The sequence below is a fragment of the Mustelus asterias genome, chromosome 28 (genome assembly GCF_964213995.1).
Source record: "Mustelus asterias chromosome 28, sMusAst1.hap1.1, whole genome shotgun sequence".
NCBI classification, from domain to species: domain Eukaryota; kingdom Metazoa; phylum Chordata; class Chondrichthyes; order Carcharhiniformes; family Triakidae; genus Mustelus; species Mustelus asterias.
The window spans coordinates 21,981,698-22,008,449 of record NC_135828.1 but is presented as its reverse complement, the minus strand read 5'-3'; the positions used below and the strand labels follow the sequence as shown (position 1 = coordinate 22,008,449).

Below are 26,752 nucleotides of genomic sequence, written 5' to 3'. Positions count from 1 at the left end.
CAACAGATTCAACCCCGCCCCCCCACTCCCAATGCCCTACTCCACCTGCCCCTCCACCACCCCCATCCCAGCTCTGCCTCCTCAGTGCTCCTTAGGTGTGGCCTACCAGAACAGGCCCCTCCAGCCCTGTAGTGGACCTCCATGTTACCTTTCTTATCGGCTTGCCTGGATGCATCAAACTGCACCTACCCCACTCGCCCTCCTCAATGCTCCATAAATACTGGGGCAAAAGTATCACTCGAGTCAGTGAGATGGGGATGGAGGTTTTGAAATGTGCTCTGGGTACCATTCGGGTATCACATAACAGCAGCTGGCTTATGTCACACTGTTTCCCTTTCAGTTTTTTTCGTTCATTCATTGGGTCTAAGCGTCGCTGGCTAGGCCAGCATTTATTGCCCATCCCTAATTGCCCTTGAGAAGGTGATGGTGAGCTGCCTTCTTGAACCGCAGCAGTCCCTGAGGTGTAGGTACACCCACAGTGCTGTTAGGGAGGGAATTCCAGCATTCTGACCCAGCGACGGTGAAGGAATGGCTGATATATTTCCAAGTCAGGATGGTGAGTGACTTGGAGAGGAACCTCCAGGTGGTGGTGTTCCCATGTTTGTATTCACAATATATATAATCAATGATTTAGATGAGAGAACTGAATGTAATATCTCCAAATTTGCAGATGAGACAAAGCTGGGTGGGAGGGTGAGCTGTGAGGAGGATGCAGAGATGCTTCAGTGTGATTCAGACAAGTTGAGTGAGTGGGCAGATGATTGGCAGATTCAGTATAAGGTGGATCAGTGTGAGGTTGTCAACTTTGGCAGCAAAAACAGGCAGATTATTATATGAATGGTTATAAATTGAGAGAGGAGAATGTGCATTGAGACCTAGGTGTCCTTGTGCACCACTCACTGAAGGTAAGCATGCAGGTGCAGCAGGCGATAAAGAAGGCAAATGGTACGTTGGTCTTCATTGCGAGAGGATTCGAGTACAGGAGCAGGGATGTTTTGCTGCAATTATGATGTGGAGATGCCGGCGTTGGACTGGGGTAAACTCAGTAAGAAGTTGAACAACACCAGGTTAAAGTCCAACAGGTTTATTTGGTAGCAAAAGCCACACAAGCTTTCGGAGCTCTAAGCCCCTTCTTCAGGCGAGTGGGAATTCTGTTCACAAACAGGGCTTATAAAGACACAGACTCAATTTACATGAATAATGGTTGGAATGCGAATACTTACAGCTAATCAAGTCTTTATGTCTTGATGCTCTCTCCACTCACATTGTTTGTATCTTAAAGACTTGATTAGTTGTAAGTATTCGCATTCCAACCATTATTCATGTAAATTGAGTTTGTGTCTTTATATGCCCTGTTTGTGAACAGAATTCCCACTCACCTGAAGAAGGGGCTTAAGGCTCCGAAAGCTTGTGTGGCTTTTGCTACCAAATAAACCTGTTGGACTTTAACCTGGTGTTGTTAAACTTCTTACTGTTGCTGCAATTATACAGAGCCTTGGTGAGGTCACACTTGGAATATTGTGTGCAGTTTTGGTTTCCTTATTTGAGGAAGGATGTTCTTGCTCTCGAGGGAGTGCAGAGGAGGTTTACCATTCCTGGGATGGCAGGACTGATGTATGAGGAGAGATTGAGTCGGTTAGGATTATATTTGTTGGCGTTTAGAAGAATGAGGGGGAATTTTATAGAAACCTATAAAATTCTAACAGGACTAGGCAGGCTGTGTGCAGTAAGGATGTTCTCAATGGTAGGGGAGTCCAGAATCAGGGGTCACAGGCTGATCATACAGGGTAAACTATTTAGGACTGAGATGAGGAGAACTTTCTTCACCCAGAGAGTGGTGAGCGTGTGGAATTCATTACCATAGAAAGCAGTTGAGACCAAAACATTAAATATTTTCAAGAAGCAGTTAGATATAGCACTTGAGGCGGAGGGGATCAAAGGATATGGAGGGAAAAGCGGGAACAAGTTACTGAGCTGGATGATCAGCCATGATCATAATGAATGGCAGAGCAGGCTTGAAAGGCCGAATGGCGACCTCCTGCTCCTATTTTCTATGTTTCTGTGTGTTCCTGCAACCTTTGCCCTGCTAGGTGGTAGAGGTCACGGGTTTGGAAGATGCTTTTGAAGGAGCCTTGGTGAGTGCATTCTGTAGATGGTACACACGCTTGTCACTGTGGTGGAGGGAATGAATGTTTAAGGTGGTCGCCGTTCAAACTGGGCTGCTTTGTCCTGGATGGTGTAGAGCTTCTTGAGTGTAGTTGTCATTGTCGGCAAGCGGGGAGTGAGTGTGCTGTCGCGTTATATGTAGACAACCATAGTGACAGGATCCATGTCTGTGTTTCACACCTACCACACTGACACGGAATGTGTTAAAGATGTGCAGACGGCAGTGAAAGGCTGATGTTGAAGTCGAGAAGCTGAGTCATTAACACTGGGAGCCAACTCTAAAATAAACAATTATTACTCGTGTCAGGCCAAAAGGGAACTGAAAGCACAAACTTGGAGGATCATCACAGGTTCCACAAGTTGTTGTTGCTTTTAATCATTTCTGAGGAATCAGTCAGAATTAAAACATGCTGGCATTTTACTCAGAAAGCAAGACTTTATTTTCCTTGGCTCTGCGTCCTGCTTTCTCAAGATTATCTTCATCAGATAATCAGCTCTCACCGAAATTACCTCTTTTACTCAACCTCGGGCTCCTTCCCTCCCTTTGGAGCTCTGGGAGGATGGAGCTCTGGGCTGTCTGACCAGCCCTTCCGCAAGGAGCAGCTCCTGGAGTTGGACTTGACCTCGGGGCCTACCCGGCTCCCAGGGTGGAGGGTGACAGACTGGGTCCCTGGAGCTCTCGCAGAGCAGGTCGGACAGGGGGAAAGGGGGCCCGTTCCATTACTAATGGAGGATCTCTTGACTAGTCAGTGGACAAGACCCGGAGTAGAAATCTTATGCTCCCCCGCCCCCACCCAACCCCCCCCCGCCAATGGGTTTGTAAGAGGGTGGGGATTGGGTGGAGCCAAGCGGTAAAATTCCTCGGCTGGGCTTCCCACTGGGTTCCCACTCACCCCGACCTCTCCGTCATCTTAATGCTGGGGAAAGTGAGGCCTGGGATGGGCCGTATGCCCTTTCCCCAATTGAAGCCCTCAAGTAGCCAACTATTGACCACCTAAGGGCCGTTCCCCACTCAGCCTCAATTTTCAGAAGGTGGGTGCAATGTCAGGGGAAGCAGGAAAATAAATTGGATCCAGGCTTCGGGGGGGGGGGGGGGGGGAGATTCGCCTCCGTCATCAGCCCCCCCACCCACCACCTTACTTCCAGTAACCGCAGGACCTGCCTCCGCAGCCCCCCACAGCCTCTCCACCGACACCCCATCCCCCTTTGTTCAAGCCCGCTTCCCTCCCCTCGGGCACTGCTTGCAGTCCCAGTCGTGGCCACTGCAGCCACCGGCGCTGCAGGGGGAGAGAGATTGGCCGGCATTCCGAGGCGGGAATTGCTTCCGAGTGAGGGCCGCGAGTCCCACCTGCACCTCACTAACGCTTGGGGAGGGGGGGGAGATGGCTGTGGGATGGGCAGTGTCAGCGGGGATGTGTCCCCCCCCCCCCCACGAGGAGGGAGGGAATCCTCCCCCTCCCAATGGGGGAGGGAATCCACCCACCCTCCGAAAAACCCTGGCCCTGTCGAAGTAGAGCTTGCATTAACCTAGTGCCTGTCACCTCTTCGAGACAGCCCAAAGGGAAGGTGGCTGGTCGCAGTGAACTGAAAGGTGGAAGCCCTTTGGCATCCAGGTCCCACACGCCACAGTGAGGCAAACGACTCAGAACGCAAAGGGTAATACAGTAATTAGCTCTGCTGCCTCACATCGCCGGGGACCTGGGTTCGATTCCCGGCTCGGCTGTCTGTGAGGAGCCTGCACGTTGTCCCCGTGTCTGCGTGGGTTTCTTCCGGGTGCTCCGGTTTCCTCCCACAATCTGAAAGACGTGCGGGTTAGGTTGATTGGCCATGGTAAGTTGCCCCTAGTGTCAGAGGGACTGGCGAGGGTAAATACACTGGCGAGGGGGCGGCACGGTAGCACAGTGGTTAGCACTGCTGCTTCACAGCTCCAGGGACCTGGGTTCGATTCCCGGCTTGGGTCACTGTCTGTGTGGAGTTTGCACATTCTCCTCGTGTCTGCTTGGGTTTCCTCCGGGCGCTCCGGTTTCCTCCCACAGTCCAAAGATGTGCGGGTTAGGTTGATTGGCCATGCTAAAAAATTGCCCCTCAGTGTCCTGGGATGTGGGGATTAGCGGGCAAAATATGTAGGGATATGGGGGTAGGGCCTGGGTGGGATTGTGGTCGGTGCAGACTCGATGGGCCAAATGGCCTCTTTCTGTACTGTAGGGTTTCTATGATTTCTATGATTTTACATGGGGTTATGGGGCTAATGCCTGGGTGGGATTGTTGTTGGTGCAAGCTCGATGGGCCGAATGGCCTCCTTCTGCACTGTTGGAAATCTATGAATTAATCATAGAATCCCTATAGTGCAGAAGGAGGCCATTCGGCCCATTGAGACCCTATCCCCATAAACCCACATATTTACCCTGCTTCTCCCTCCAGCCTAAGCATCCTGGGACACTAAGGGGCAATTTAGCATGGCCAATCAACCTAACCTGCACACCTTTGGACTAATCTTAGTTGAAGGTAAACATTGATCGGGATGTTGAGAGAAGCTCCCCGCTCTTCTTCAATAAGATCTTTTACATCCTGCACTAGGTCAGGTCGGATTTGGGCTAATGTCCGAGGGTCCCTCTAGTAACGCCTCAGCACTGCGCTAAAATATCAACACAGATTATATCCCCCCATCTTCCCGTCAGGATTTGAAGCTGCAGTTTACTGACATTGAAGCAAGCTGATATGATGGTATCAGGAGTGTTCGGGGAGCTCTCTCCAGAACAGAACATTTTGTACAGGCATGGCGATTCTGAAAGTTGAAGTTATACAACACGGAGTCTTGATTAGAATTCAATGTTTAGTTGAATTACTATAAACCATTTACGAATAGGTTATCAATTTTACTTTGATTAAACCCCGCACTGACGCACTGTGCGTGCGTGCGCACCTTGTGAACAGTAAGACTATTCTCGAGTGAGGGATTTCAGGATAGGGAGGCCATTGCTTCAAAAAAAAAAGTGAGACCATTTGGGAATGGTGTTCTTCACGCAGTGGATTGCGGAAATCGGGAACTACCCCCTGGCTCCATGCCCCCCCCCCCCCCCGCCCCCAAACAAACAAAACCCGCTGTTGAGGCTTGACGGTCAAATAGAAATCTCCAAAGTGATATTGAGAGACGTTTGGGCCAAGTGTATTCAGGGTTTTGGACGCAAGGTGGGCAGATGGGTTCAATCACGGATCAACCGTGATCTAATTGGATGGCGGGTTAGGCTGGAGGGGCTGAATGGCCTTCTCCTGCTTCCACGTGTAAAGGCTAACTGGATCATTCTATTTTCAGCCCCTCATTGAATGTTCCGGAATTGCTTTTCTTGTTGAGATTGGCCAGAATAGGAATTGAGCAATCAATTGACTTGACCTGGGACTTGACCTCTGACTTGACCTCTGGTTTGTTTTGAACAGGTATGCGGTGGCAGTGCGGAATCACCACGTTTGCCCTGTGGATAACTGGTACGGTACCCTGGCGTTTACTTCTTTGCCGTAGAGTGATTGGGAACCAACACGGGTTTTCCAAGTGTGTATCTGCCCTACAAATCTGATCTGCGGCACCCTTTCGCTGGGCAGTTTCCAGCGATGGTTATTAATGTAATGTCGATGGGGTCTGGTTCCCTCGTTCTCTTCACCGGGTTTGAAAATACGCGAGTGACCTGATCATTGAGGGGTCAAGCCACAAATTTGGTTTAGAAATTTCCACTAAGGCTGGGGGGGAGCGGTGTGTGTGTGTGTGTGTGGCAGTCCAGCTAAAGGTCCATTGACTTTCAGCGGGACCTGAAGATCCCAGCGGTGGTGGGGGAAGGGGTGGTGGGAGCCGGTAAATCTCAGCCTTAGTATTTGCCAGGGCTGAGGGGCTTCAGTTCGATGAAGAAACTGGAGAAGTGGGAGATGTTCTTCGCAGAGCGGATAACGTTGAGGAGAGAGTTAGTAGAGGCATTCAAAATTACCAGGGGGTTTTGATAAAATAGGGAGTAACCACTGCCTCTGGCTAGTGGGTTGGGAAGCAGACTCTGGTCGATGTGTTACCGTGGAGAATGCACCACGTTCTTTGCAGACACAAAGAACATATACGCTCATTGCTCCAGTTTCAGCTAAACAAAATAGGTGACAGCCATTCGCTGGTTCATTCCTCAGGGCAGCGTCTTGATCAAGCAGAGTCAAACTTACCTGGTTCAAAGTTCAAACAATGCTTGGCAGTTAACTGTTGGTCACCATCAACTGGTGCATTCTCCATATGAGCACCTCTACCAATTGGAATCAACTTACTAATCAATCAGCTCTCTCTTCATATAAATATGTTGTTTCCCACTGACATTTGGTATTTTCTTGAGAATGTCCTGATGAGTGCAAGAGCAAAGCTTTGACAAAAAAAAGTCTGCTTGTTTTCAGCAATATTCCATATGTTGTTGTTTCAGGAAGGTGCGGCTTCAATCCCTGAACTGGCTCTGGTATCTCACGGAGGCCTGGCCTCCTTGCTTTGCCCTGAGCTTGTGAGTAGCATCCCTCAAGCTACAAGCTACCAGAATTGTCTCTTTCCAATGGACAGATGTGCCTATGGTCCTTTGGAACAATGGCGAAGATGTTTCAAGGCACATTTTCGGAGTGGGTAGATTTAGTCATGTTTGGGGCCTTAGCCCAGGGCTGTCTAGAGTGTTGCCGGGGATATACACCAGTCCCTAACTTCCTGTTATCGCTCTGTCAAAATTTCAGCTGAAATGTGATTAAAATTCCTGCTTATGGACAGAAATGGGGATTCTGTCACGTTTCTTGTGCTAATCAGGCTCAACATTGGGTCCTTCCATTGCGATTAATGCTTCTAATTCTCCAATTCTGTTTTCAATCTTTTGTGAACTCACTCACATCCTGACCACAATATTTTGGCTTCTTATTTTAGAAGGAGAAACGTAGAAGATATAAGCAAGAGTAGGCCATTCAGTCTGTTCCGCCATTCAACGGGATCATGACTGATCCTCCATCTCATCACCAAACTCCTGCTCTCTCCCCATACCCCGTGACCCTTTTAGTGTCTGCAAATCTATCTGTTTCTTTCTTCAATACAGTCAGTGATTTGTGGCCTCCATAGCGTCCTGTGGTGGAGAATTTCACAGGTTCACCATTCTCTGAGTGAAGAAATTTCTCCTCATCTCAGTCCTAAATGGCCTACCCCATACCCTGAGTCTGTGACCCCCAGGTTCTGGACCCCCTCCAGCCAAAGGAGACAACACCCCTGCATCCAGTCTATCCATCCCTTTTTATATGTTACAATTCGATCCTCTTTCATTCTTCTAAATTCCGGTGAATACGGGCCCAATCAACTCAATCTCTCCTCGTACGACAATCCTGCCATCCCATGTATCAGTCTGGTGAACCTCCGCTGCACTCCCTCCATGTCAAGTATATTTTTTCTTTGGCAAGGAGACCAAATCTGTGCACAATATTCCAGGCGTGGTCTCGCCAGCCTCTCAGCTGCAGTAAGACATCCTTGCTCCTGTACTCAAGTCCTCTGACAATGAAGGTCAACATACCATTTACCTTCCCAACTGCTTGCTGTACCTGCATGTTTGCTTTCAGTGACTAGTGTACGGGAACACCCAGGTCCCTTTGTACGTCAACATTTCCCAATCTGTCACCATTTAAATAATACTCTGCCATTCTGTTTCTCTGTCCGAATTGGCTAACTTCACCCTTTATCTACGTTATGCTGTATCTGCCAAGTATCTATCCGCTCACTCAACTTGTCTGAATCACCTTAAAGCCTCTCTGCTCCCTCCTCACCACTCACATTCCCACTTAGTTTCGTGTCATCAGCCATCTTGGAAATATATTTGATCCCCCTCATCCAAATAGTTGATGTTGTGAATAGCTGGGACCCAAGCACTAATTTCCCTTGCCTAAATCCATATTGACGGGGAGGCGATGGTCTGGTGCTATTATCGCTAGACTATTAATCCAGAAACTCAGCTAATGTTCTGGGGACCCGGATTCGAATCCCGTCACGGCAGACGGTGGAATTTGAATTCTATAAAAAAATCTGGAATTAAGAATCTACTGATGACCATGAAACCATTGTCGGAAAAACCCATCCGGTTCACTAATGTCCTTTAGGGAAGGAAATTTGCCGTCCTTACCTGGTCTGGCCTACATGTGACTCCAGAGCCACAGCAATGTGGTTGACTCTCAACTGCCCTCTAAGGGTAACTAGGGATGGGCAATAAATGCTGGGCCCAGCCAGCGACGCCCATGTCCCACAAATGAATTTTTAAAAATCCCGTTGATATTTTCTAAGTGTCCTGTTATCACATCCTTTATAATAGACTCTAGCATTTTCCCTACTACTGATATTGGGCTAACCACTCTGTAACTTCCTGTTTTCTTTCTCTCTCTCCTTTTTTAAATAATGGGGTTACATTTGCCACCCTCCAATCTGCCGGGACTGTTTGAGAATCGACAGAATTTTGGAATTTGACAACCAGCAAATCCACTATTTCCATGACCACGTCCTTTCGAGCCCTGGGATGTAGAGAAGGAGGCCCTGGGGGGTTTATTGGCTTTCATTCCCATTAACCTCTCCAGCACTATTTCTTACTGGTACTAATTTCCTCCAATTCCCTCTTCTCACTAGACACTTGTTTGCCCTGCATTTCTGGAAAGCTATTTCTGTCTTCTGTGCAGGCAGAACTAAAAATAGCTGCTTAATTCACAGAATCAAAGGTTACAGGGAAAAGGCGGGGGAATGGGGCTGAGAAACTCATGGCATTTGCTACCAAATAAAGCTGCTGGACTTTAACCTGGTGTTGTTAAAACTCTTACTGTGTTCACCCCAGTCCAACGCCGGCATCTCCACATGCTGAGTAACTTATCAGTCCTGATCGAATGACAGAGCAGGCTCGATGATTTGATTTGATTTATTATTGTCACATGTATTAGTATACAGTGAAAAGTATTGTTTCTTGCGCGCTATACAGACAAAACATACCATTCATAGAGAAGGAAATGAGAGAGTGCAGAATGAAGTTTTAGAAGCATAGAAAGAGAGTAAAAGATAGACTTAGAAAGTATGCTGGGCACAGCTTGCAAGAAGTTGCCTGGCTCCAGCGCCATCTTGGAAAAAAATGGATGGGCTGAATGGCCTAATCCTGCTGCTATATCTTATGATTTTATGGTTAGTTTGGATGCCTGAGCTCCAGTTTGCTCCTGAAAAGATAACTTGCCTTCGCCTTGAGCTTCTCCGGGCTCGAAGATCAGTCGACGAGGTTAAGAAGCTTGGCTGGGAGTCGGCTATCTGGGTGGTTTCAGTTCCCTCGCCGGAGCAGTGTGCTCATCCAGTCCCTCACTGCTGAGATTACTGCTCTTCGATCCTGGTGTTTCCTCTGTGACTCACAGATACGAGAAGCGGGGTCAAACGTGCCTTCGCAAGTTAAACCTGGAGCTTTGCAAGGCCAGCCTTGAATTTCTGACCAAGGTCCAGAATTCTGCAGTGAGCAGGCGTCCAGTGGAGTGAGCGGAATTGTCTCTGTGTGGTCTGAAATCAGAAATGGTGCCTGTCGCGCAGACTGTATCTAAAAGGAGCAAATCTTTCTGATTGTGCAGATAATTTCCATTTGCTTTCTGTGAAGTATTATTTGCCGAGCTGTGGGAACGTTTTTTTGGGGAGATGGGAGCGGAGCGATTAGTAATCCAGAGGCCCAGGGTGAAGTCTGTACTCTTGTATCTTGTTCAGTTTAATTTAGAATCATAGAAAATCATAGAATCCTACAGTGCAGAAAGAGGCCATTTGGCCCATCGAGTCTGCACCGACCACAATCCCACCCAGGCCCTATCCCCGTAACCCTACGTATTTACCTGCTAACCTACACATCTCAGGACTCTAAGGGGGCAATTTTTAGCACGGCCAATCAACCTAACCCGCACACCTTTGGACTGTGGGAGGAAACCGGAGCACCCGGAGGAAACCCACGCAGACACGAGGTGAATGTGCAAACTCCGCACAGACAGCGACTCAAGCCAGGGATCAAGTGCACGATTTGGTCCAAGACTTTGCTGTCAGGTTTTTGGGGATTATAAAGGGCCACGGGGTTGTGTGTGGGAGGGGGGGGGGGGGCGTGTGCATAGGAGTATGAGGGGGCCATGTAGTGGGTAGAGGGGCATGGGTTGGTACGGGGGTGTCGGGCTCATGGGGATAAGTGGGGGGGGGTCGTGAAGTAGCTTAATTGTATTTTATTAGTGTCACAACTAGGCTGACATTAACACTGCAATGAAGATACTGTGAAAATCCCCGAGTCGCCACACTCTGGCGCCTGTTGAATTTAAATTCTACCAGCTGCCGTGGTAGGACTTGAACCGGTGTCCCCAGGGTAATAGCCTGGACTTCTAGATTACTAATCACTACGCTACCCTCCCCCCAAAAACCTGGGGGTATGGCTGGGATGTATACACAGTGGGTTGGGATGAGGCTGGGAATGTGTACACAGTGGATCAGGGGGTATGGGTGGGATGTGTACGCAGTGGGTTGGGATGTGTACGCAGTGGGTTGGGGTATATTTGGGATGTGTACACAGTAGGTTGGAGGTGAGGTTGGGATGTGTACGCAGTGGGTTGGGATGTGTACACAGTGGGTTGGGATGTGTACACAGTGGGTTGGGATGTGTACACAGTGGGTTGGGATGTGTACACAGTGGGTTAGGGTAAGGTTGAGACGTGTACACAGTGGGTTAGGGTAAGGTTGGGACGTGTACACAGTGGGTTAGGGTAAGGTTGGGATGTGTACACAGTGGGTTAGGGTAAGGTTGAGACGTGTACACAGTGGGTTAGGGTAAGGTTGGGACGTGTACACAGTAGGTTGGGATGAGGCTGGGAATGTGCACACAGTGGATCAGGGGGTATGGGTGGGATGTGTACGCAGTGGGTTGGGATGTGTACGCAGTGGGTTAGGGTAAGGTTGGGATGTGTACACAGTAGGTTGGGATGTGTACACAGTGGGTTGGGATGTGTACACAGTGGGTTGGGATGTGTACACAGTGGGTTGGGATGTGTACACAGTGGGTTGGGATGTGTACACAGTGGGTTGGGATGTGTACACAGTGGGTTGGGATGTGTACACAGTGGGTTGGGATGTGTACACAGTGGGTTGGGATGTGTACACAGTGGGTTGGGATGTGTACACAGTGGGTTAGGGTGAGGTTGGGATGTGTACACAGTAGGTTGGGGGGTATGGGTGGGATGTGTACACAGTGGGTTGGAGATCTGTCTGATCACATTAGATCACCTGAGGGGCTCTGGCGATCTGCTCACCATTTGTTAACAGCCGGGGGAGTGAAGCTTCCTGACTCCCCCGGCCCTGTGGAAAATGGATCATTCCCGTCACATTCAGTGTTTGCTTTGGGTGTAATGTAAACTTTCTCCTGTTGACTTTAGCTCCGACCAATAGCAATAGGGTTTTGATGAAAGACTCTTCCGGAACTCTGCACAGGGAAGGTACGATTGGCTGGGTGCTTCGAGGCTGGCTGTGCAAGCTTTCAGGACAGCAGTCATCTCTGTGCGAGTGTCTTTAGGACAAGTTAACACTGTTAGCGGGATAGAAAATCAGACAAAAATAGACAATTATAGAAAAAGACATGTTAATAAGTTCTGAATTTTCTCCGGAGTACAGCACCAGTGTGTCCTGCAAATATCCGCAGGCTTTAGAGTCTTGTGATGTAATCTGAAGCTTCCCCACCACCCACCCCACCCCGCCCCACTCCCCCGGAACCACCTCGCGCTCCACCCCCACACCGCCCTGCTCTCCAGCACTGCTACCTCGCCCCTCAAGGGACCTGGGTTCAAATCCGGCCTCGGGTGACTGTGCGGAGTCTGTGCTTTCCCCCCGTGTCTGCGTGGGTTTCCTCCGGGTGCTCCTGTTTCCTTCCACAGTCCAAAAGATGCGTGGGTTAGGTGGCTTGGCCAAGATAAGTGTGGGGTTATGGGGAGAGGGACTGGTTAAGACACTCTGGCAGAGAGTCGGTGCAGACGTGATGGGCCAAATGGCCTCTTCTGCACTGTAGGAATTGTATAAACTGAGCAGCGTCCTGTCCTCAGTTACCCCCTGTATTCCACATCTTTCCCCAGGTACTTTTAGCTTTCAAGGGGCTCCATTAGCTTCTCCACAGTGGTCAGTGCATCAGAGACGGGACATCCTGACCTTCTGAAGGGGGAGTTCCACACAGGGCCAGCTCTCCCCTCTCATTACTGAGGAGATAGTGGCTGGAGTTTTCCATTTCTCTCCCATGTGCCGGACCCAGGCGAGAAAAGCGGTGGGCAGCTCGTCAGTGGCACAGCTGACTTTTCCTGCCATGCTGTCCAGCACTTAGAATTTTAACAAATGCTGGAGGTGTGTCCCACGCTGGCGGGAGGGGCGTAAGCCACCCCTCATCAAGCCCCCCCTTTGCAAAGCCCCCCTCACAAGCTCCCCCTTGCAGGTTTCCCCCTCCATAAGCCCGCCCTCTTGCAGAGCTCCCCCTGCAAGAGTCCCCATCATTGTGCATCCCCCCTGTCATAGCCACACCCTCTGGCACTACCCCTGGCACACATAGTGCTGGGTGGGCAGTGCCAGGGTGCTGGGTGGGCAGTGCCAGGTTTCCCAACGGGCACTGCCCGCCCTCCCTCTGACTGCCCGGGGGCTTCAATGGCCTCCGATCACTCTGGCGTGGCCATCATACCTGGTCTCCGCTGTGGGGACCAGCAGTGATTCCCGCTGGTGCAACCTCTCGTTGGCAAGTGGAGGCAGGGAGCATTCAAGAGGCCAGAAACAGCCGTCCCGGACATGCTAATGGGATTGAAATTAAGACAATCACCGGCAAAACAGGACCTGGAACATTGCCGTTGCCATTATGAATGGTGACTGTCTGCTATTTGACACTATCATTGGCACAAACTGGATTTTTGGCCTTGCACGCAAGCTTACTGGTTGACTGGCACGGCGATCCAGTAAAATCGCACCCTGCATCTGAAATATCGGGTGGGAATTTCCAGTTCCGAAAGCAGAAATCCCCGCCCGACCTTTCAATGGTCCGTCAGTTTTTCCATCCTGCCCACGACCATTCCTGCGGTGGGCAGGACTGGAAGATTTACCTCACTGTGAGCGGTTTTGGTCTCCACGTTTGAGGAAGGACATACTTGCATTGGAGGCGGTACAGCTAAGATTAACTGGATTGATCTCTGGGATGAGGGGACTGCCCTGTCTTGAGAGGCCGACTGAATTGGGTGTATAACCTCTGGAGTTTAGCAGAATGAGAGGCGATCTCATTGACAGCAGCAGGACGGCGAAGGTGATTGGCGGTTGCAGGCAACATTTGCATAGGTGAAGTCACTGCGACTAGAAGGTGGTCTGTGGAGGAGCTGTTGTAAAGGGACAGTTAAACCCCAAACACTACTTCAGTGTTACCCTCCCTACCTCCTCCTCTAACCAAAACAAAAGACGTCGGGAGGGCCACAAGCAAGGGAGAGGTGAGTTGAGATTCTTTTACCTGTATAAGGGCAGTATGGCAGCGAGGGCAGTGGTATGCTCCTCCTGTCAGATGTGGGAAATTAGGGAGCAATCTAGTCTCCCTGACAACTTTGTCAGCAGGAACTGTCCAGTTACAGCTCCTCACAGACCGCATTGTTCGGTTGGAGGGGCAGGTGGATGCACTGCGGAGCGTACAGGAGGCAGAGTGTGATAGACACTAGTTACTGGGAAGTTGTCACACCAGAGGTTCAGACAGGTAGATGGGTGACCGCCAGGAGATCTAGGGGTACAGGTTCAAAGCTCCTTGAAAGTGGAGTCATAGGTGGACAGAATGGTGAAGAAGGCATTCAGCATGCTTGGTTTCATTGGTCAGAACATTGAATACAGGAGTTGGGACGTCTTGTTGAAATTCTACAAGACATTGGTAAGGCCACACTTGGAATACTGTGTACAGTTCTGGTCACCCTATTATAGAAAGGATATTATTAAACGAGAAAGAGTGCAGAAAAGATTTACTAGGATGCTAACGGGACTTGATGGATTGAGTTATAAGGAGAGGTTGGATAGACTGGGACTTTTTTCTCTGGAGCGTAGGAGACTGAGGGGTGATCTTAAAGAGGTCTATAAAATAATGAGGGGCATAGATCAGCTAGATAGTCAATATCTTTTCCCAAAGGTAGGGGAGTCTAAAACTAGAGGGCACAGGTTTAAGGTGAGAGGGGAAAGATACAAAAGTGTCCAGAGGGGCAATTTTTTCACACAGAAGGTGGTGAGTGTCTGGAACAAGCTGCCAGAGGTAGTAGTAGAGGCGGGTACAATTTTGTCCTTTTAAAAAGCATTCAGACAGTTACATGGGTACGATGGGTATAGAGGGATATGGGCCAAATGCGGACAATTGGGATTAGCTTAGGGGTTTAAAAAAAAGGGCGGCATGGACTAGTTGGATCGAAGGGCCTGTTTCCATGCTGTAAACCTCTCTGACTCTATGAAAGGTACAAAATTCGGAAGGGGGTCTGATAGGGTGGTCTCTGAGAGATTGTTTCCGCGAGTCGGGGAACCTGAAACACGGGGGCACCATCTCAGGATAAGGGAGCTAATCATTTAGGACTGAGGTGAGGAGAAATTTCTTCACTCAAAGGGTTGTGAATCTTTGGAATTCTCCACCCTAGAGGATTGTGGATAAGGTTTGGGGGAGTCAGATTTTTGCTCTCGGGGAATTATGGGATTTCGCGGAGTGGGTGGGAAAATGGAGTTGATTTTATTATTTTTACATGTATTGGGATACAGTGAAAGGTATTGTTTCTTGCATGCTATATAGACAAAGCACTCTCTCCTTTCCTTCTCTATGAACAGTATGCTTTGTATAGCGCACAAGAAACAATTTTGACTGTATACTAATACATGTGACAATTATAAAGCATACCATACATAATCTTTTATATTCATTTCATGGGACATGGGTGTCGCTGGCTGGCCAGCATTTATTACCCATCCCTAGTTGCCCGAGGGCAGTTAAGAGTCAACCACATTGCTATGGGTCTGGAGACCAGGTAAGGACGGCAGATTTCTTTCCTTTATGGGATATTAGTGAACCAGATGGGTTTTTCCAACAATCGACAATGAATTCAGGGTCATCACTAGATTCTTAATGCCAGATTATTGAATTCAAATTTCAACATCTGCTGTGGCGAGATTCGACCCCAGGTCCCCAGAACATTAGCTGAGTTTCTGGATTGATAGTTTAGCAAATAGTCTCGGAATTCATTCATCCCTGACTTGCTTCCTGAGAAGGAAAGGAAAGGGTGCAGAAGTTGAAGCCCAAGATAAGCCATGATGGTATTGAATGGTGGAGCTGGCCCGATGGGCCAGGTTTGCTCCTGCTCCATTTTCTTGCGTTCTTGTGGCTTCTAGAGATCTTCAGAGTTGCTGGAGTCTGCAAGGAGCTTGCTGAAGGTCTGGCTCCCAGGATTTTCCACAAACCATTTCCTCCCAGATATGGTGTGGTATGAATTCCCCTGTGAGGCCTTCAGGCTGTGTCCTCTTTGCTAGTGTTTAGCTAAATCCATTGCTGCTGCCTCTTACTCCCTGTACTGCTTAATTCTACAAATTAGTCTGTTAATTGACATAAAAGTAATGTCCAATAATTTTCTGATAAGCAGCCATAATTATTCCAAGACTTTGCAAGTTGTTATTGCCTTGGTATTTACATTGGCGATGTGCATGGGCGATTGGCTCCTAGCTGGTACAGATGTGTATAAAAGTATTTAATTCCTTAAAATAGGACTAATGCCAGTGGGAGGCCAACAGGGAAGGAGCTTAGAGCATTAGGGAGCATCTCTAAAATCCTCAAATCACCAAAACATTTCACCCCAATTCCTCATGCAGGGAGTGTCCCTAAAATCACTTCTCAACTCCTGGAATGTAGAGATTTTCCCTGCACAGGGGAATATCTTGGAATACTCATGCAGTCTTCCTAAATATTAGGGAATGTTTCCAAATTCTCTCTCAGGCTTCCTGAATATAAGGGAATGTCTTCAAATTCTCTGCCTTCTTGAATGTAAGGGAATGTCTCCAAATTCTCTCCAATCTTCCTGAATGTAAGGGAATGTCCTCAAATTCTCTCTCAGGCGTCCTGAATATAAGGAAATGTCACCAAATCCTCACACATTCTTCCTGACTGCAAGAGAATGTCTCCAAATTCTCACACATGTTTCATGAATAGGAGGGAATGTCTCCAATTGCTGAATGAGCAAAAACAAAATCAACATTAAAAAAGTTTGTGAAATCGGTCTTCACATACAAGGGAGGCAACCTTAAATTCTTTCACATAATTCTTAAAAGAGAAAATTTATGTACAGGATAAAGATACAGTAAGAAGTCTCACAATACTGGTTAAAGTCCAACAGGTTTATTTGGAATCACGAGCTTTTGGAGCGCTGCTCCTTCGTCAAGTGACTCACTTCACCCACCTAAGGAAGGAGCAGTGCTCTGAAAACTCGTGATTCCATATATACCTGTTGGACTTTAACCAGGTGTTGTGAGACTCCTTACTGTGCCCTCCCCAGTCCAACACCGGCATCTCCACATCAAGGATAAAGATAGGTAGGGAAGATGGGCATACTAAGCAGATGGGAGGTCTTGTGGTACAGTGGGTTACTGTCCCTGCGTCTGACCCAGAAGCTCCGGGTTCGAGTCCCACCCTGGGATTTGATGGCCAAGGAAGGTGCGTCCATAACGCGGTCAAATGGGTTGAGTGTCAACCTGTAAATTCTTCCAAACACACCAATGGTTGGCGGTAAGAGTGGGAGAGACTCCTGGACAGTCACATGATGGAAAGGAATGTGGAGCCTCTACCATCATTGGCGCCACCCCCAGCCTGCAACATGCATGTAAACGTGTACATTGCCATGGCAACTTGGCCTTCCTGAGTGAACTTTAATACCACCACTAAACAGAGCATCATCACTGCACATTGATAAGTCAGCAGCTCTGGACTCTAGGCTGCTGAAAGAAGCAATGGTGCAAACTGTAGAGGGAGTGGTCACAAACGTTTAATCCTCATTGTGCACAGGGGTATTTGCCAGATTGTTATATCAGAAATGGGCAGCACAGTGGTGAGCACTGCTGCCTCACAGCCCCAGGGACCCAGGTTCGATTCCCGGCTTGGGTCACTCTCTGTGCGGAGTCTGCACATTCTCCCCATGTCTGCGTGGGTTTCCTCCGGGTGCTCCGGTTTCCCCCCACAGTCCAAAGATGTGCGGGTTAGGTGGATTGGCCCCTTAGTGGGTGAGAGAAAGATGCTCTGTGGGAGAGTTGGTGCAGACCCGATGGGCCGAATGGCCTCATGCTGCACTGTAGGGATTCTAGAATGAAATGCTTGGTCAAAGTGTGGGGCTTGAAGCAGAGCTGCAGGAGAGGAACGTGGACAGAGGAGGGATTCTGGGGAAAATTCTAGAACGTCGGGCCTAGATGGTTGTAAGTATGGCTTGCCAATGTGGAGTGAAAGAATTGGCAGGATGCAGAGGAGGCCAGAGTGAGAGGGGTGGAGGGTTGTTGATGCATCTTAACCATTGTCCCAAAGGGCCACACGCATCTCTCTCCATCTGAGAGACAGTTTGGTGACTCCGAGCTTGAGGGACACCAGCCCACAAGCTCAGGGTAAGGCCCCGCCATCGAATTGAGTGAACCTGCACTACCTCTGGTATCATTCTGCCTCCGTCACCGCTATCTAACCAGCAGAGCTAACCAGTCCCTCGGAGGCCTGTAAGACTTGAGGTGAAGACTGAGATAGGGATGGGTGAAGATTTGAAGACCAGAATGAGAATTTTATCATTGAAGACATTGAGAGGGAGGCCATGATCAATAACCCACAGGTGGACAGGGTGGTGAAGAAGGCATTCGGCATGCTTAATTTCATTGGTCAGAACATTGAATACAGGAGTTGGGACGTCTTGTTGAAGTTGTACAAGACATTCGTAAGACCACACTTGGAATACTGTGTATAATTCTGGTCACCCTATTTTAGAAAGGATATTATTAAACTAGAAAGAGTGCAGAAAAGATTTACTAGGATGCTACCGGGACTTGATGGTTTGAGAAGAGGCTGGATAGACTGGGACTTTTTTTCTTTGGAGCGTAGGAGGCTGAGGGGTGATCTTATAGAGGTCTATAAAATAATGAGGAGCGTAGATCAGCTAAATAGTCAACATCTTTTCCCAAAGGTAGGGGAGTCTAAAACTAGAGGGCATAGGTTAAGGTGAGAGGGGAGAGATACAAAAGGGTCCAGAGGGCCAATTCTTCCACACAGGATGGTGAGCTGCCGCCTTGAACCGCTGCTGTCTATGTGGTGTAGGTGCACCCACAGTGCTGTTAGGGAGGGAATTCCAGGAATTTGACCCAGTGACAGTGAAGGAACGGCGATATATTTCCAAGTCAGGATGGTGAGTGGCTTGGAGGGGAACTTGCAGGTGGTGGTGTTCCCGTGAGTCTGCTGCTCTTGTTTTTCGAGGCAGTAGAGGTTGGGAGGATGGAAGGTGCTGCCTAAGGAGCCTGGGTGAATTGCTGCAGTGCATCTTGTAGATGGTACACACGGCTGCTACTGAGAGTCGATGGTGGAGGGAGTGGATGTGTCTAGATGTGGTGCCAATCAAGCGGGGCTGCTTTGTCCTGGATGGGGTCGAGCTTCTTGAGTGTTGTTGGAGCTGCACCCATCCAGGCAAGTGGGGAGCATTCCATCACACTCCTGACTTGTGCCTTGTAGATGGTGGACAGGCTTTGGGGAGTCAGGAGGTGAGTTACTCGCTGCAGGATTCCTAGTCTCTGACCTGCTCCTGCACAGTGTTTATCTGGCTGGTCCAGTTCAGTTTCTAGTCGGTGGTAACCCCCAGGATGTTGATAGTGGGGGATTTGATGGTAATGCCATTGAATGTCATGGGGAGGAAACAAGATTCTCTCTTCTTGGAGCTGGTCACTGCCTGACACTTGTAACTTGCCACTTGCCCACCCAAGTCTGGAGATTATCCAGCTTTTGCTGCATTTGGACACAGACTGCTTCAGTTAATCGCTGTTAAACATTTCAACAACTCAAATCACCTTCAGACTTGCAGCCTGGGTTCAGTGTTATTAGTGAGCATCTAATGAAATAACTTAAAACCCTCCGAGTTTAAATAATGCTTCAGAACCTGTCTCGACTTGTTCTGTTTTTATCTGTGCCAAAAGCTGAGAGAGGAATAAAACTGAGACTAATGGGAAATAGGAAGAGAGAGTGTTGAAATCACACCAACGGATCAGCCAGTGAAAGAAATAGAGGGGTTTACAACTGGGAAACGTACGTGGGGGAGGAAACACAAACAAACAAACATATAAACACACACAAACACATATGAACACACAAACAAACTAGCACACACACTAACACATACGAACACACATATACATACAAACACATACCAAAACAAACATACTAACACACACTTAAACATACATACAAACACACATTCAAACGTAGACACACACACAAAGACTCACAAAGATGCATGACCATGCGCGCACACAAACATTTATAAACATACACACACACACAAAAACACACAAACAGAATCAACACACACACGAACAATAACATGCACAAACAGAAACAAAAGCCTATAAGTATATATAAACACACTTCCAAACACACACAGTAAGACACTCATGCACACATATTCACAAACACACATGCAAACATGTTTACAGACACATACACTCTCAGGCGTAATCACAAATACTGTCACATGCACACACACAACGCACTTACAGACACACACACACACAAATACATTCTCACACAGATACACACACATATGTCGACACAAGGCTGGGCTTTCCCTCCTGAATCAGAGGCAGGGACTGTCTCCAGGCTCTGCACCTATCCCCGGGGGTAACGGTCACTGTTTGGAATTTTAACAAAGGGTAAACCCTTCATTGGCATCGAGACAGGATCTCTGTCCAGTTGAAGGTGACAGGTGGACTCTGGAAGCTGGAGAGTGAATCAGAGCAGGCTGCAGGAGAGGGTAGGTAACTGAGAGGGTGCTTCAACATGGAAGCTGCCCACTCGCCAATCTTGTTTTTTCCTAAATTTATTTTACTCCATCCTTGAAGCCAATGCTCAGAATGGACCAGGCAAACTCGAACCCATTCCTCATCTGCTCCACAAACCAAATTCAAAATCCAATTGAATCCAATTCATGGTCCCCTCAAGAGAGACAAACAAGATCCGAGCCGACAAGAAAAGGCATTGCGTCCCATCTTGGGCTGGATCTGATGCTTGATCTTAGCCAAAAGGCTGAGAAGCGGAAAGGCCTCTGACCAACCTTGTTATAACTTTGAATAAGGAACAGATTTAGAAGCCTGGCCACCAATGGAGATGTGGATTGAGGGGTGATGGGGGAGGGGAGGTGGCGGTAAAGTTCCCCTTGGGGATAGGCTTGCACACCATTTCAGAGTGACAGGCAGGGTAGGAGTACCTGTAGGCCGGTCTGGACTATTTGCTGCCAGGTACACAACTCCAGGCAGTTGAAGTTAATCTCCGTCACATCAGGGAACTTCCAGCCCCACACTCCTTAACTCTGCTTAATAAGGCTGTTCATGAGCCTAAATGAATACTCGCCAGATTCTGATGGGCCTGAACCCACCTCAGACAAAATGGCTGCCACCAAGAATGGGGTCATTGCTCCGTCTTCCTTCCACAGTCCAAAGATCATAGAATCATAGAATCCTACAGTGCAGAAGGAGGCCATTCAGCCCATCGAGTCTGCACCGACCACAATCCCACCCAGGCTCCATACCCATAACCCCATGCATTTACTTAGCTAGCCTCCCACATCTTTGGACTGTGGGAGGAAACCGGAGCACCCGGAGGAAACCCACGCAGACACGGGGAGAATGTGCAAACTCCACACAGACAGTGACCCAAGCCGGGAATCGAACCCGGGTCCCTGGCGCTGTGAGGCAGCAGTGCTAACCACCGTGTCACCGTGCTGCCGAGATGTGCAGGTTAGGTGGATTGGCCATGCTTAGTGTTCAAAGATGTGTAGGTTAGGGCGATTAACGGAGTAAATACTTAGGGTTGTGTGGATATGGCAGGGGGTGGGCCTGGGTAAGGTGCTCTGTCAGAGAGTTGGCGTAGACTTGATGGGCCCAATGGCCTCCTCCTGCAGGGTCAGTATTCTATGAAACGGTGGAGTCGATGATCCACTGTGGCAAGTGCTTGTTAATACCTTGTATAAAAAAGTATACTGAATTTGGTGAGCTTTGAACTTGTATATTGCTTGAAATGATGCTGGAGACTTGAACATCTGATGTACTAAATATAATTTTACCAAAGATCAAAATTTAAGATGTCCACAGATCCCTGAGGGTAGCAGGACAGGTGGATAAGGTGATTAAGAAGGCATTTGGAATCTTTTCCTTTATTAGCCAAGGTATAAGAGCAGAGAAGTTTTGCCGGAATTAAATAAAACATTATTTAGGCCACAACATGAGTAAAAGAACAAAGAAAGGTACATCACAGGAACAGGCACTTCAGCCCTCCAAGCCTGTGCCAATCATGATGCCCTAACTAAACTAAAAAAAATCTTCTGCCCGTACTCCGTCTGTATTCCTCTATTCTCTCCCTATTCATGGACCCATCCAGATGATTCTTAAATGTTGCTAAATGTGCCTGTTTCCACCACCTCCTCTGGCAGGGAGTTCCAGACACCCACCACTCTCTGCGTGAAAAACCTCCCCCGCACATCTCCCTTTAAACCTTCTGCCTCTCGCCTTGAACCTGTGCCCCCTTGTAATTGACACTTCCACCCTGGGAAAAAGCCCCTGACTATCCACCCTGCCTATTCCTCTCATCATTTTGTCGACCTCTGTCAGGTCTCCCCTCAGCCTCCGTCTTTCCAGTGCAAACAATCTTAGTTTATTCAACCTCTTTTCATAGTCAACACCCTCGAGACCAGGCAACATCCTAAGTGAACTTTCTTTGCACTCTCTCCAAAGCCTCCACGTCCTTCTGGTAGTGTGGCGACCAGAACTGCACGCAATACTCCAAATGCAGCCCAACCTCAGGGTGGCACGGTGGTTAGCACTGCTGCCTCAGCGCCAAGGACCCGGGTTCGATTCCCGGCTTGGGTCACTGTCTGTGCGGAGTCTGCACGTTCTCCCCGTGTCTGCGTGGGTTTCCTCCGGGTGTTCCGGTTTCCTCCCACAGTCTGAAAGACGTGCTGGTTAGGGTGCATTGGCCATGCTAAGTTCTCCCTCAGTGTACCCGAACAGGCGCCGGAGTGTGGCGATTAGGGGATTTTCATAGTAACTTCATTGCAGTGTTAATGTAAGCCTACTTGTGACATTAATTAATAAACTTTACTTTAAACTTTAAGCAAGGTTTCATATAGCTAAGTACTATGTGCAGTTCTGATCACCTCATTATAGAAAGGATGTAACTGCGTTAATGAGGGTACAGAGGAGATTTATGAGTGTTGCCAGAGCTGGAAAATTTCAGCTATGAGGAAAGATTGGATAGGCTGGGGTTGTTCGCCTTGGAACAGAGGAGGCTGAGGGGAGATTTGATTGAGATGTACAAAATTGTGAGAGGCCTGGATAGAGTGGATGGAAAGGGCCTATTTAGTTTAGCAGAGAGGTCAGTGACTAGGGTGTACAGATTTAAAATGATTGGTAGAAAGATTAGAGGGGAGATGAGGAAAACATTCTTCACCCAGAGAGTTTAGAGATCTGGAAGTCACTGTCTGAAAGGGTAGTAGAGGCAGAAACCCTCAACTCATTGAAAAGCTGTCTGGATTTGCACCTCGAGTGCTGTAACCTGCCGGGCTACAGACCAAACCCTGGAAAGTGGTGTTAGGCTGCGGAGGACAGATTCATTGACATGATGGGTCAAATGGCCTCTTTCTATGCCCTTCCAGAGTCATCAGATTAGTTGCTCTCCCGACCTCTGTCCTGTAAATCCTTCAGTCAATCTCAAATTTCTTCTTGAAACTTGCCTTTGAACATGTTTTCCCCCCCTCCCCGCCCGCCGCTGCCCCCACCAACTCTTGCAGGCTGTGTAAAGTGTAGATCACACAACTCGGTCAGTTAAACAAAATCCTTTTCATTTCTTGCTGGTCCCTTTGCCGGTTATCTTGAGGCTGTATATAATAGTCAGCACAGCACTCAACCGAAACATTGGCAAATTTCCCAACCTGGTCCAAACGACGTGCCAACTCACCTCTGCCACTCAGGAAAACACCCCAAGCGCATTGGCTGCCTTGCGTCTTTCTCTTGTGTTTGACTCCCACATTATGATGTGCCGTGACTTGTCAGTTGTAGCAATAATCTACAGAGAGATTCTGGCCTGTTTTGGAAAAAGTACCGCCCCGACACTATTGCCATAATTTGAATATTGAGTTGGGTTAAAAGAGCAACTGGACTTTCTCTTAAGTGGTCTGAAGGAAAAAGAGAATTGTAGCATTGCGTAATTCATATAAGATGAGGCAGCGGTGGAGGGGTAGTGTTGCTGAACTAGTAATCCCCAGGGTAATGCTCTGGGGACCCGGGTTTGAATCCCACCATGGCAGCTGGTGGAATTTAAACTCAATAAAGCATCTGGAATTAAAAGTCTAATGATGACCATTGCCATAAAAACTCATTTGGGCAGCATGGTGGCACAGTGGTTAGCACTGCTGCCTCATGGTGCCAGAGACCCAGGTTCAATTCCAGCCTCTGGTGACTGTCTTGTGTGGAGTTTGCCCATTCTAACCGTGCTTGCTGTGTTTCCTCCAGGTGCTCCGGTTTCCTCCCACACTCCAAAGATGTGAAGGTTAGGTGGGTTGGCCAGGTTAAATTGCCCCTGTGTCCCCAAACATGTGTAGGTTAGGTGGATTGGCCAAGCTAAATTGCCCCTGTGTCCCCAAACATGTGTAGGTTAGGTGGATTGGCCATGCTAAATTGCCCCCTGTGTGTCCAAAGATGTGTAGGTTAGGTGGATTGGCCATGCTAAATTGCCCCTTAGTGTCCAAAGATGTGCAGGATAGGTGGATCGGCCATGCTAAACTGCCCCTTAGTGTCCAAAGATGTGTGGGTTACGTGGATTGGCCATTGCTAAATTGCCCCTTAGTGTCCCAAGATGTATAAGTGAAGTGAATTGGCCCTGGGAAATGTGTGGGGTTATGGGGGTAGGGCGGGGGAGATGGCTTGGGTATGATGCTCTGTCAGAGAGTCGGCGCAGACCCAATGGGCCGAATGGCCTCCTTTTGTATTGTAGAGATTCTATGGTTCCTCATTGCTTTAAGATATTTCAGTGCTGCTTTCTCTTCAGAGGATAACACCTGGAGTGAAGCTAATAAATAAACACAATCGATATATGTTCCCTGGCACTTGTGACTTTTCCCCCAGCGTTTGTTAGCCGGTTCAGGGGAAGTAGAATTTGTTTTATAATCTGGTGTCCGGGACTCCTGAGAGGAGAGGACTGGTTGCTGAGGAAGAGAAAGTGGTTTTCCGCTGTGGATCCAGTCTCAGTGTGAGATGAGTTTAAAGCTCGCGGCTCACAGCCATCTTCCTATTCTCTTTGCAGGATCTACAATGAATCATGTGGTGTGGTCACAGTGCAGGGTGAACCCAAAGGATGTTGCACCTTGGACGACATCCCATTGGTCAGGTAAGAGAATGTCCATTGCTGCTCACTGACTCTAGCGTTTGTGGAAATGTACAGCACAGCTGGAGACCATTCGGCCCATTGTGTGTGTACTGGCTCTTGGAAACTGCAATCCAATTAGACCCAGCTCACGTTTCTCCTTTTAAAATGTTCTTTCAGGTCCCCCTTTTGCTTTGACAGATCATTGGCTTTTGTTTTAATATTGTAACGCCAGTTGGCGATGGCCTAGTGGTATTATCGCTAGACTATTAATCCAGAAACTCAGTTAGCACTCTGGGAACAGAAGTTCGAATCCCACCACGGCAAATGGTGGAATTTGAATAACTGGAATTAAGAATCTACGCATGACCGTGAAGCCATTGTCAATTGTCAGAAAAACCCATCTGGTTCACTAATGCCCTTTAGCGAGGGAGATCCTTTCTGAAGCATACAGATATCTAAACAAGACAGATTACTGTAGAGGGATTGAGTTTCGGAGCCAGGAGGTCATGTTGCAGCTGTACAAAACACTGGTGTGGCCGCACTTGGAGTATTGTGTACAGTTCTTGTCGCCGCATTATAGGAAGGATGTGGAAGCATTGGAAAGGGTGCAGAGGAGATTTACCAGGATGTTGCCTGGTATGGTGGGAAGGTCTTATGAGGAAGGGCTGAGGGACTTAAGGTTGTTTTCGTTAGAGAGAAGAAGGTTAAGAGGTGACTTAATAGAGGCATACAAGATGATCAGAGGATTAGATAGGGTGGATAGTGAGAGCCTTTTTCCTCGGATGGTGGTAGCTAGCATGAGGGGACATAGCTTTAAATTGAGGGGTGATATAGGACAGATGTCAAAGGTAGGTTCTTCACTCAGAGTAGTGAGGGCGTGGAATGCCCTGCCTGCAGCAGTAGTGGACTCGCCAACATTAAGGGCATTTAAATGGTCATTGGATAAACATATGGATGATATTGGAATAGTGTAGGTTAGATGGGCTTTAGATTGGTTTCACTGGTTGGTGCAACATCGAGGGCCTGTACTGCGCTGTAATGTTCTATGTTCTAAGTGAACTGAGTCACGGTATCAAGAAAGAGAGGGGTGGCTCGGTGGTGCAGTGGTTAACACTGCTGCCTCACAGCGCCAGGGACCCAGGTTCAATTCCGGCCTCGGGTGACTGTTGGTGTGGAGTCTGCACGTTCTCCCCATGTCTGTGCGGGTTTCCTCCGGGTGCTCCGGTTTCCTCCCGCAGTCCAAAGATGTGCGGGTTAGGTGGATTGGCCATGCTAAATTGCCCCTCAGTGTCATGGGGATTAGGGTAAATAGGTAGAGTTACGGGGATAGGGCTTGGGTGGGATTGTTGTTGGGCAGACTTGATGGGCCGAATGGCCTCCTTCTGCACTGTAAGGATTTTATGATTCGATGAAATCTGCCATCCTTACCCTGTCTGGCCTACATGTGACTCCAGAGCCACAGCAATGTGGTTGACTCTCAACTGCCCTCCAAGGGCAACTAGGGATGGGCAATAAATGCTGCCCAGCCAGCAATGCCCATGTTGCTTGAATGAATAAATAAAATCTCCTAACCTCCGCACACTTTCCATTTGGCAACTGCCACTGTTCCGACCTTGAACTTTGTAAGATTGCCACTTTTGTAATGGTGAAAATGTTAGTGGAAAAATTCCCATTGAGGATTACGCTGCTTAAGGTCAGAGTTTCCTGGGCTAACCTGGTCAGTATCTTGCATGGGCTTAATCGATTCCTGATCCCTGATATATATCCAGCCCAGCAGTCCATTTGCCTAATTTCTGTCTACCGACGTGATTAGACAATGTCTGGTAACTTTCCAATCATCCTCAGTAATTTTCTCCTACTTGTGGTTAGTATCTGCCTAGTTGTTCCATGTCATTTGGTCAATGCCAAATCTTGTCCAGTCG

At 48.3% G+C, this 26,752-nt stretch overlaps 1 protein-coding gene across 4 annotated transcripts in view; it reads left to right on the top strand.

Moving 5' to 3' along the window:
* LOC144480316 (transmembrane protein 150A) overlaps nt 1-26,752 on the top strand; it is a 94,435-nt gene that overhangs the window by 17,685 nt on the left and 49,998 nt on the right. For 2 of the 4 annotated variants that reach the window (XM_078199670.1, XM_078199669.1), the window contains exons 3-4: nt 5,602-5,649; nt 24,768-24,851. In XM_078199670.1, the coding sequence (XP_078055796.1) occupies nt 5,602-5,649; nt 24,768-24,851 (132 nt within the window). The remainder of the gene's footprint in view (nt 1-5,601; nt 5,650-24,767; nt 24,852-26,752) is intronic. The other 2 variants (XM_078199673.1, XM_078199671.1) reach the window with 1 other exon arrangement.